This window comes from Salvelinus fontinalis, chromosome 11, assembly GCF_029448725.1.
Source record: "Salvelinus fontinalis isolate EN_2023a chromosome 11, ASM2944872v1, whole genome shotgun sequence".
Lineage (NCBI taxonomy): Eukaryota > Metazoa > Chordata > Actinopteri > Salmoniformes > Salmonidae > Salvelinus > Salvelinus fontinalis.
The window spans coordinates 718,619-731,269 of NC_074675.1; the positions used below are offsets into that span (position 1 = coordinate 718,619).

The 12,651-nt window shown below is 50.6% G+C and overlaps 1 protein-coding gene across 1 annotated transcript; it reads left to right on the forward strand.

The window, feature by feature from the left end:
* Positions 1-9,557: 9,557 nt before the first annotated feature.
* Positions 9,558-11,346, forward strand: LOC129864770 (uncharacterized). Its single transcript, XM_055937065.1, has 2 exons — positions 9,558-10,211; positions 10,407-11,346. Exon 2 carries the CDS (start codon positions 10,452-10,454, stop codon positions 11,199-11,201), a length of 750 nt encoding a protein of 249 aa, XP_055793040.1. The 5' UTR covers positions 9,558-10,211; positions 10,407-10,451; the 3' UTR covers positions 11,202-11,346.
* The last annotated feature ends 1,305 nt before the right edge of the window (positions 11,347-12,651 follow it).

The following is a 12,651-nucleotide window of genomic DNA, read 5'->3' on the forward strand; positions in this document are numbered from 1 at the left end:
TTATAGAACTATGTCTCTCTATAGTCCTGGGTCTCTCAGAGGTCTCCTGATTATAGAACTATGTCTCTCTATAGACCTGGGTCTCTCAGAGGTCTCCTGATTATAGAACTATGTCTCTCTATAGTCCTGGGTCTCTCAGAGGTCTTCTGATTATAGAACTATGTCTCTCAGAGGTCTACTGTTTATAGAACTATGTCTCTCTATAGACCTGGGTCTCTCAGAGGTCTCCTGATTATAGAACTATGTCTCTCTATAGACCTGGGTCTCTCAGAGGTCTCCTGATTATAGAACCATGTCTCTCTATAGACCTGGGTCTCTCAGAGGTCTCCTGATTATAGAACTATGTCTCTCTATCCTACTACTGTACACAACAGCACCACTGTATATGACTACTGTACACAACAGCACCACTGTATCCTACTACTGTACACAACAGCACCACTGTATATGACTACTGTACACAACAGCACCACTGTATCCTACTACTGTACACAACAGCACCACTGTATGATACTACTGTACACAACAGCACCACTGTATTCTACTACTGTACACAACAGCACCACTGTATTCTACTACTGTACACAACAGCACCACTGTATATGACTACTGTACACAACAGCACCACTGTATTCTACTACTGTACACAACAGCACCACTGTATATGACTACTGTACACAACAGCACCACTGTATCCTACTACTGTACACAACAGCACCACTGTATATGACTACTGTACACAACAGCACCACTGTATTCTACTACTGTACACAACAGCACCACTGTATGCTACTACTGTACACAACAGCACCACTGTATTCTACTACTGTACACAACAGCACCACTGTATATGACTACTGTACACAACAGCACCACTGTATTCTACTACTGTACACAACAGCACCACTGTATATGACTACTGTACACAACAGCACCACTGTATTCTACTACTGTACACAACAGCACCACTGTATATGACTACTGTACACAACAGCACCACTGTATCCTACTACTGTACACAACAGCACCACTGTATATGACTACTGTACACAACAGCACCAGTGTATTCTACTACTGTACACAACAGCACCACTGTATATGACTACTGTACACAACAGCACCACTGTATCCTACTACTGTACACAACAGCACTACTGTATTCTACTACTGTACACAACAGCACCACTGTATATGACTACTGTACACAACAGCACCACTGTATTCTACTACTGTACACAACAGCACCACTGTATATGACTACTGTACACAACATCACCACTGTATATGACTACTGTACACAACAGCACCACTGTATTCTACTACTGTACACAACAGCACCACTGTATGCTACTACTGTACACAACAGCACCACTGTATATGACTACTGTACACAACAGCACCACTGTATCCTACTACTGTACACAACAGCACCACTGTATATGACTACTGTACACAACAGCACCACTGTATTCTACTACTGTACACAACAGGACCACTGTATATGACTACTGTACACAACAGCACCACTGTATTCTACTAATGTACACAACAGCACCACTGTATATGACTACTGTACACAACAGCATCACTGTATTCTACTACTGTACACAACAGCACCACTGTATTATACTACTGTACACAACAGGACCACTGTATCCTACTAATGTACACAACAGCACCACTGTATCCTACTACTGTACACAACAGCACCACTGTATTCTACTACTGTACACAACAGCACCACTGTATTCTACTACTGTACACAACAGCACCACTGTATATGACTACTGTACACAACAGCACCACTCTATATGACTACTGTACACAACAGCACCACTGTATTCTACTACTGTACACAACAGCACCACTGTATCCTACTGATGTACAAAACAGCACCACCATACCTACTTAGTACTGTCTATAGTGTGAGAAGTGTGAATACCTTGTCTATACTGTCTGTAGTATATTGTGTGCAGTGATCTGTGTTGTGTTGTAAAATATTAATTATGTTTTTTTTGTCTTTTACCAATTGACCTTCAGTATTCAGATCCATTGATCAGTCTGTTAATACACTACACTATCGCGTGGCCTACCGTAATGTGAGTCATTTACAGTAGATAGATGGTGCTGTTTCACGCAGACAGACACGCTGAGAGACGGCGACAGAGAGACACAGATAGAGACACACACACACACACACACATAGACCTAGTGGTTCCGGGTTGGAGCGAGTAGTCGCATCTCGCTTCGCTCCACAGGTAGTATTACATTTCATTTCATTACAGTACAACGGTTTGATTTGTTTGATCTTAGCAATTTTTTCTTAGCTAGCTACATAGCCGTCTTTGTATCAAAGATAATTGTGTAGTTTAGAGTAATTATCGAGGTTAGCTAGCCAGCTATTTTCGTCCTTCTAACGTAGTCAACACTGCTAGCTGCTAGCTAGCCAGCTAGCTAACTTCTACCGAATAGCAGCACTGTAGGAACTATTACATTACAACGGAACGACTTGATTAGTGTAGTGTTAGCTAGCTACATAGTTGTCTTTGCTGTCTTTGTATCTAAGAAAATTGTGTAGTTTAGAGTAATTATCGAGTAATTATCGAGGTTAGCTAGCGCCGCCGTTAGCTAGTGCCGCCGTTCTCCTACCTAGTCAACACTGCTAGCAACACTGCTAGCTAGCCAGCTAGCCAACTATCATTTTAGTCAATAAGATTTTTTGCAACGTAACTTTCTGAACATTCGAGACGTGTAGTCCACTTGTCATTCCAATCTCCTTTGCATTAGCGTAGCCTCTTCTGTAGCCTGTCAACTATGTGTCTGTCTATCCCTCTTCTCTCCTCTCTGCACAGACCATACAAACGCTTCACACCGCGTGGCCGCTGCCACTCTAACCTGGTGGTCCCAGCGCGCACGACCCACGTGGAGTTCCAGGTCTCCGGCAGCCTCTGGAACTGCCGATCTGCGGCCAACAAGGCAGAGTTCATCTCAGCCTATGCTTCCCTCCAGTCCCTCGACTTCTTGGCACTGACAGAAACATGGATTACCACAGATAACACTGCTACTCCTACTGCTCTCTCCTCATCTGCCCACGTGTTCTCGCACACCCCGAGAGCTTCTGGTCAGCGGGGTGGTGGCACTGGGATCCTCATCTCTCCCAAGTGGACATTCTCTCTTTCTCCCCTGACCCATCTGTCTATCGCCTCCTTTGAATTCCATGCTGTCACAGTTACCAGCCCTTTCAAGCTTAACATCGTTATCATTTATCGCCCTCCAGGTTCCCTTGGAGAGTTCATCAATGAGCTTGACGCCTTGATAAGTTCCTTTCCTGAGGATGGCTCACCTCTCACAGTTCTGGGTGACTTTAACCTCCCCACGTCTACCTTTGACTCATTCCTCTCTGCCTCCTTCTTTCCACTCCTCTCCTCTTTTGACCTCACCCTCTCACCTTCCCCCCCTACTCACAAGGCAGGCAATACGCTTGACCTCATCTTTACTAGATGCTGTTCTTCCACTAATCTCATTGCAACTCCCCTCCAAGTCTCCGACCACTACCTTGTATCCTTCTCCCTCTCGCTCTCATCCAACACTTCCCACACTGCCCCCACTCGGATGGTATCGCGCCGTCCCAACCTTCGCTCTCTCTCCCCCGCTACTCTCTCCTCTTCCATCCTATCATCTCTTCCCTCTGCTCAAACCTTCTCCAACCTATCTCCTGATTCTGCCTCCTCAACCCTCCTGTCCTCCCTTTCTGCATCCTTTGACTCTCTATGTCCCCTATCCTCCAGGCCGGCTCGGTCCTCCCCTCCTGCTCCGTGGCTCGACGACTCATTGCGAGCTCACAGAACCGGGCTCCGGGCAGCCGAGCGGAAATGAGGGAAAACTCGCCTCCCTGCGGACCTGGCATCCTTTCACTCCCTCCTCTCTACAATCTCCTCTTCTGTCTCTGCTGCTAAAGCCACTTTCTACCACTCTAAATTCCAAGCATCTGCCTCTAACCCTAGGAAGCTCTTTGCCACCTTCTCCTCCCTCCTGAATCCTCCTCCGCCTCCCCCCCCCCCTCCCTCTCTGCGGATGACTTCGTCAACCATTTTCAAAAGAAGGTCGACGACATCCGATCCTCGTTTGCTAAGTTAAACGACACCGCTGGTTCTGCTCACACTGCCCTACCCTGTGCTTTGACCTCTTTCTCCCCTCTCTCTCCAGATGAAATCTCGCGTCTTGTGACGGCCGGCCGCCCAACAACCTGCCCGCTTGACCCTATCCCCTCCTCTCTTCTCCAGACCATTTCCGGAGACCTTCTCCCTTACCTCACCTCGCTCATCAACTCATCCTTGACCGCTGGCTACGTCACTTCCGTCTTCAAGAGAGCGAGAGTTGCACCCCTTCTGAAAAAACCTACACTCGATCCCTCCGATGTCAACAACTACAGACCAGTATCCCTTCTTTCTTTTCTCTCCAAAACTCTTGAACGTGCCGTCCTTGGCCAGCTCTCCTGCTATCTCTCTCAGAATGACCTTCTTGATCCAAATCAGTCAGGTTTCAAGACTAGTCATTCAACTGAGACTGCTCTTCTCTGTGTCACGGAGGCGCTCCGCACTGCTAAAGCTAACTCTCTCTCCTCTGCTCTCATCCTTCTAGACCTATCGGCTGCCTTTGATACTGTGAACCATCAGATCCTCCTCTCCACCCTCTCCGAGCTGGGCATCTCCGGCGCGGCCCACGCTTGGATTGCGTCCTACCTGACAGGTCGCTCCTACCAGGTGGTGTGGCGAGAATCTGTCTCCGCACCACGTGCTCTCACCACTGGTGTCCCCCAGGGCTCTGTTCTAGGCCCTCTCCTATTCTCGCTATACACCAAGTCACTTGGCTCTGTCATATCCTCACATGGTCTCTCCTATCATTGCTATGCAGACGACACACAATTAATCTTCTCCTTTCCCCCTTCTGACAACCAGGTGGCGAATCGCATCTCTGCATGTCTGGCAGACATATCAGTGTGGATGACGGATCACCACCTCAAGCTGAACCTCGGCAAGACAGAGCTGCTCTTCCTCCCGGGGAAGGACTGCCCGTTCCATGATCTTGCCATCACGGTTGACAACTCCATTGTGTCCTCCTCCCAGAGTGCTAAGAACCTTGGCGTGATCCTGGACAACACCCTGTCGTTCTCAACTAACATCAAGGCGGTGACCCGTTCCTGTAGGTTCATGCTCTACAACATTCGTAGAGTACGACCCTGCCTCACACAGGAAGCGGCGCAGGTCCTAATCCAGGCACTTGTCATCTCCCGTCTGGATTACTGCAACTCGCTGTTGGCTGGGCTCCCTGCCTGTGCCATTAAACCCCTACAACTCATCCAGAACGCCGCAGCCCGTCTGGTGTTCAACCTTCCCAAGTTCTCTCACGTCACCCCGCTCCTCCGCTCTCTCCACTGGCTTCCAGTTGAAGCTCGCATCCGCTACAAGACCATGGTGCTTGCCTACGGAGCTGTGAGGGGAACGGCACCTCCGTACCTTCAGGCTCTGATCAGGCCCTACACCCAAACAAGGGCACTGCGTTCATCCACCTCTGGCCTGCTCGCCTCCCTACCTCTGAGGAAGTACAGTTCCCGCTCAGCCCAGTCAAAACTGTTCGCTGCTCTGGCACCCCAATGGTGGAACAAACTCCCTCACGACGCCAGGTCAGCGGAGTCAATCACCACCTTCCGGAGACACCTGAAACCCCACCTCTTTAAGGAATACCTAGGATAGGATAAAGTAATCCCTCTAACCCCCCCCCCCCCCCCCTTAAAAGAGTTAGATGCACTATTGTAAAGTGGTTGTTCCACTGGATATCATAAGTTGAATGCACCAATTTGTAAGTCGCTCTGGATAGGAGCGTCTGCTAAATGACATAAATGTAATGTAAATGTAAATGTTTCAAGCAGCCGTTATTACAGGGATTTGACTAAATTGGTTGTGCAATGTCTGGTTGTGAAGATGAATGACCGGGGTGTAATTACAACAGGCCCATTGCATCCTCGGCCTCCTTGAATCCCATGTAGAACGCTGGCGGTGAGGGATATTAGTGGTGAACGGCACAAACAACTCAGGAAGGCAAAGACTCTTCCGTTCCCTCGTCTCAGTCTGACTGATAATAACACACACAGCCAGGGGTTACATCCCTGGACCCTACACCATCACCAATAACATGACATCTACCTGGACCCTACACCATCACCAATACCATGACATCCACCTGGACCCTACACCATCACCAATACCATGACATCCACCTGGACCCTACACCATCACCAATACCACGACATCCACCTGGACCCTACACCATCACCAATACCATGACATCCACCTGGACCCTACACCATCACCAATAACATGACATCCACCTGGACCCTACACCATCACCAATAACATTACATCCACCTGGACCCTACACCATCACCAATACCATGACATCCACCTGGACCTTACACCATCACCAATACCATGACATCCACCTGGACCCTACACCATCACCAATACCATGACATCCACCTGGACCCTACACCATCACCAATACCATTACATCCCTGGACCCCACACCATCACCATCAACATTACATCCACCTGGACCCTACACCATCACCAATACCATGACATCCACCTGGACCCTACACCATCACCAATACCATGACATCCACCTGGACCCTACACCATCACCAATACCATGACATCCACCTGGAGCTGTAGGGGTTACATCCCTGGACCCTACACCATCACCAATAACATTACATCCACCTGGACCCTACACCATCACCAATACCATGACATCCACCTGGACCCCACACCATCACCAATACCATGACATCCACCTGGACCCTACACCATCACCAATAACATTACATCCACCTGGACCCCACACCATCACCAATACCATTACATCCACCTGGACCCTACACCATCACCAATACCATGACATCCACCTGGACCCCACACCATCACCAATAACATTACATCCACCTGGACCCTACACCATCACCAATACCATGACATCCACCTGGACCCCACACCATCACCAATAACATGACATCCACCTGGACCCTACACCATCACCAATACCATGACATCCACCTGGACCCCACACCATCACCAATAACATTACATCCACCTGGACCCTACACCATCACCAATAACATTACATCCACCTGGACCCTACACCATCACCAATAACATGACATCCACCTGGACCCTACACCATCACCAATACCATTACATCCCTGGACCCCACACCATCACCAATAACATGACATCCCTGGACCCCACACCATCACCAATACCATGACATCCACCTGGACCCCACACCATCACCAATACCATTACATCCACCTGGACCCTACACCATCACCAATACCATTACATCCACCTGGACCCTACACCATCACCAATACCATGACATCCACCTGGACCCTACACCATCACCAATACCATGACATCCACCTGGACCCCACACCATCACCAATACCATTACTTCCCTGGACCCTACACCATCACCAATACCATGACATCCACCTGGACCCTACACCATCACCAATAACATTACATCCACCTGGACCCCACACCATCACCAATAGCATGACATCCACCTGGACCCCACACCATCACCAATACCATGACATCCACCTGGACTCCACACCATCACCAATACCATTACATCCCTGGACCCTACACCATCACCAATACCATTACATCCACCTGGACCCCACACCATCACCAATACCATTACATCCACCTGGACCCTACACCATCACCAATACCATGACATCCACCTGGACCCTACACCATCACCAATACCATGACATCCACCTGGACCCTACACCATCACCAATACCATGACATCCACCTGGACCCTACACCATCACCAATACCATGACATCCACCTGGACCCCACACCATTGGTTTCATTACAGTACAACAGTTTGATTTGTTTGATCTTAGCTGGCTACATAGCCGTCTTTGTATCCAAGATAATTGTGTAGTCTAGAGTAATTGTCGAGGTTACCTAGCCAGTTAGAGGTTACCTAGCCAGCTACACTTTCAAACAAAGTCAACAACGCAGCCACTGCTAGCTAGCCTATTTCACCAGCCAGCAGTACTATATCATTTTAGTCAATAAGATTTTTTGCAACGTAAGCTTAACTTTCTGAACATTCGAGACGTGTAGTCCACTTGTCATTCCAGTCTCCTTTGCATTAGCGTAGCCTCTTCTGTAGCCTGTCAACTATGTGTCTGTCTATCCCTGTTCTCTCCTCTCTGCACAGACCATACAAACGCTTCACACCGCGTGGCCGCTGCTACTCTAACCTGGTGGTCCCAGCGCGCACGACCCACGTGGAGTTCCAGGTCTCAGGCAGCCTCTGGAACTGCCGATCTGCGGCCAACAAGGCAGAGTTCATCTCAGCCTATGCTTCCCTCCAGTCCCTCGACTTCTTGGCACTGACGGAAACATGGATTACCACTGATAACACTGCTACTCCTACTTCTCTCTCCTCGTCTGCCCACGTGTTCTCGCACACCCCGAGAGCTTCTGGTCAGCGGGGTGGTGGCACTGGGATCCTCATCTCTCCCAAGTGGACATTCTCTCTTTCTCCCCTGACCCATCTGTCTATCGCCTCCTTTGAATTCCATGCTGTCACAGTTACCAGCCCTTTCAAGCTTAACATCCTTATCATTTATCGCCCTCCAGGTGCCCTTGGAGAGTTCATCAATGAGCTTGACGCCCTGATAAGTTCCTTTCCTGAGGATGGCTCACCTCTCACAGTTCTGGGTGACTTTAACCTCCCCACGTCTACCTTTGACTCATTCCTCTCTGCCTCCTTCTTTCCACTCCTCTCCTCTTTTGACCTCACCCTCTCACCTTCCCCCCCTACTCACAAGGCAGGCAATACGCTTGACCTCATCTTTACTAGATGCTGTTCTTCCACTAATCTCATTGCAACTCCCCTCCAAGTCTCCGACCACTACCTTGTATCCTTTTCCCTCTCGCTCTCATCCAACACTTCCCACACTGCCCCTACTCGGATGGTATCGCGCCGTCCCAACCTTCGCTCTCTCTCCCCCGCTACTCTCTCCTCTTCCATCCTATCATCTCTTCCCTCTGCTCAAACCTTCTCCAACCTATCTCCTGATTCTGCCTCCTCAACCCTCCTCTCCTCCCTTTCTGCATCCTTTGACTCTCTATGTCCCCTATCCTCCAGGCCGGCTCGGTCCTCCCCTCCTGCTCCGTGGCTCGACGACTCATTGCGAGCTCACAGAACAGGGCTCCGGGCAGCCGAGCGGAAATGGAGGAAAACTCGCCTCCCTGCGGACCTGGCATCCTTTCACTCCCTCCTCTCTACATTCTCCTCTTCTGTCTCTGCTGCTAAAGCCAATTTCTACCACTCTAAATTCCAAGCATCTGCCTCTAACCCTAGGAAGCTCTTTGCCACCTTCTCCTCCCTCCTGAATCCTCCTCCCCCTCCTCCCCCCTCCTCCCTCTCTGCGGATGACTTCGTCAACCATTTTCAAAAGAAGGTCGACGACATCCGATCCTCGTTTGCTAAGTCAAACGACACCGCTGGTTCTGCTCACACTGCCCTACCCTGTGCTTTGACCTCTTTCTCCCCTCTCTCTCCAGATGAAATCTTGCGTCTTGTGACGGCCGGCCGCCCAACAACCTGCCCGCTTGACCCTATCCCCTCCTCTCTTCTCCAGACCATTTCCGGAGACCTTCTCCCTTACCTCACCTCGCTCATCAACTCATCCTTGACCGCTGGCTACGTCCCTTCCGTCTTCAAGAGAGCGAGAGTTGCACCCCTTCTGAAAAAACCTACACTCGATCCCTCCGATGTCAACAACTACAGACCAGTATCCCTTCTTTCTTTTCTCTCCAAAACTCTTGAACGTGCCGTCCTTGGCCAGCTCTCCTGCTATCTCTCTCAGAATGACCTTCTTGATCCAAATCAGTCAGGTTTCAAGACTAGTCATTCAACTGAGACTGCTCTTCTCTGTGTCACGGAGGCGCTCCGCACTGCTAAAGCTAACTCTCTCTCCTCTGCTCTCATCCTTCTAGACCTATCGGCTGCCTTTGATACTGTGAACCATCAGATCCTCCTCTCCACCCTCTCCGAGCTGGGCATCTCCGGCGCGGCCCACGCTTGGATTGCGTCCTACCTGACAGGTCGCTCCTACCAGGTGGCGTGGCGAGAATCTGTCTCCGCACCATGTGCTCTCACCACTGGTGTCCCCCAGGGCTCTGTTCTAGGCCCTCTCCTATTCTCGCTATACACCAAGTCACTTGGCTCTGTCATATCCTCACATGGTCTCTCCTATCATTGCTATGCAGACGACACACAATTAATCTTCTCCTTTCCCCCCTCTGATAACCAGGTGGTGAATCGCATCTCTGCATGTCTGGCAGACATATCAGTGTGGATGACGGATCACCACCTCAAGCTGAACCTCGGCAAGACGGAGCTGCTCTTCCTCCCGGGGAAGGACTGCCCGTTCCATGATCTCGCCATCACGGTTGACAACTCCATTGTGTCCTCCTCCCAGAGTGCTAAGAACCTTGGCGTGATCCTGGACAACACCCTGTCGTTCTCAACTAACATCAAGGCGGTGACCCGTTCCTGTAGGTTCATGCTCTACAACATTCGCAGAGTACGACCCTGCCTCACGCAGGAAGCGGCGCAGGTCCTAATCCAGGCACTTGTCATCTCCCGTCTGGATTACTGCAACTCGCTGTTGGCTGGGCTCCCTGCCTGTGCCATTAAACCCCTACAACTCATCCAGAACGCCGCAGCCCGTCTGGTGTTCAACTTTCCCAAGTTCTCTCACGTCACCCCGCTCCTCCGCTCTCTCCACTGGCTTCCAGTTGAAGCTCGCATCCGCTACAAGACCATGGTGCTTGCCTACGGAGCTGTGAGGGGAACGGCACCTCCGTACCTTCAGGCTCTGATCAGGCCCTACACCCAAACAAGGGCACTGCGTTCATCCACCTCTGGCCTGCTCGCCTCCCTACCTCTGAGGAAGTACAGTTCCCGCTCAGCCCAGTCAAAACTGTTCGCTGCTCTGGCACCCCAATGGTGGAACAAACTCCCTCACGACGCCAGGTCAGCGGAGTCAATCACCACCTTCCGGAGACACCTGAAACCCCACCTCTTTAAGGAATACCTAGGATAGGATAAAGTAATCCTTCTAACCCCCCCCCTTAAAAGAGTTAGATGCACTATTGTAAAGTGGTTGTTCCACTGGATATCATAAGGTGAATGCACCAATTTGTAAGTCGCTCTGGATAAGAGCGTCTGCTAAATGACTTAAATGTAAATGTAAATGTAAATCCACCTGGACCCTACACCATCACCAATACCATGACATCCACCTGGACCCTACACCATCACCAATACCATGACATCCACCTGGACCCTACACCATCACCAATACCATGACATCCACCTGGACCCTACACCATCACCAATAACATTACATCCACCTGGACCCTACACCATCACCAATAACATGACATCCACCTGGACCCCACACCATCACCAATACCATTACATCCCTGGACCCCACACCATCACCAATACCATGACATCCACCTGGACCCCACACCATCACCAATACCATGACATCCACCTGGACCCTACACCATCACCAATACCATGACATCCACCTGGAGCAGTAGAGGTTACACTATCTCTACCTCCCTCCTCCCCTGTCCCTCCTCCCTTATCTCTACCTCCCTCCTCCCCTGCCCATCCTCCCTTATCTCTACCTCCCTCCTCCCCTGTCCATCCTCCCTTATCTCTACCTCCCTCCTCCCCTGTCCATCCTCCCCTATCTCTACCTCCCTCCTCCCCTGTCCATCCTCCCTTATCTCTACCTCCCTCCTCCCCTGTCCCTCCTCCCTTATCTCTACCTCCCTCCTCCCCTGTCCATCCTCCCTTATCTCTACCTCCCTCCTCCCCTGTCCATCCTCCCTTATCTCTACCTCCCTCCTCCCCTGTCTCTCCTCCCTTATCTCTACCTCCCTCCTCCCCTGTCCATCCCCCCTATCTCTACCTCCCTCCTCCCCTGTCCATCCTCCCTTATCTCTACCTCCCTCCTCCCCTGTCCCTCCTCCCTTATCTCTACCTCCCTCCTCCCCTGTCCATCCTCCCTTATCTCTACCTCCCTCCTCCCCTGTCCATCCTCCCTTATCTCTACCTCCCTCCTCCCCTGTCCATCCTCCCTTATCTCTATCTCCCTCCTCCCCTGTCCCTCCTCCCCTACCTCTACTTCCCTCCTCCCCTGTCATTCCTCCCCTATCTCTACCTCTCTCCTCACCTGTCTCTCCTCTATCTCCCTCCTCTCCTGTCTTTCCTCCCCTGTCTCTCCTCCCTATCTCTATCTCCCTTATCTCTACCTCTCTCCTCCCCTGTCCATCCTCCCCTATCTCTACCTCTCTCCTCACCTGTCTCTCCTCTACCTCCCTCCTCTCCTGTCTTTCCTCCCCTGTCTCTCCTACCTTATCTCTCGTCCTTCCCTCTGTCTGTTTTACCTCTCTCCCTTCCTTCTAGCCCTCCCTCCTGCCACCTCACTCTCTCCACACCTACTCTCCTACCTCCTCTTTCCCTCCCTCAATCCTTCC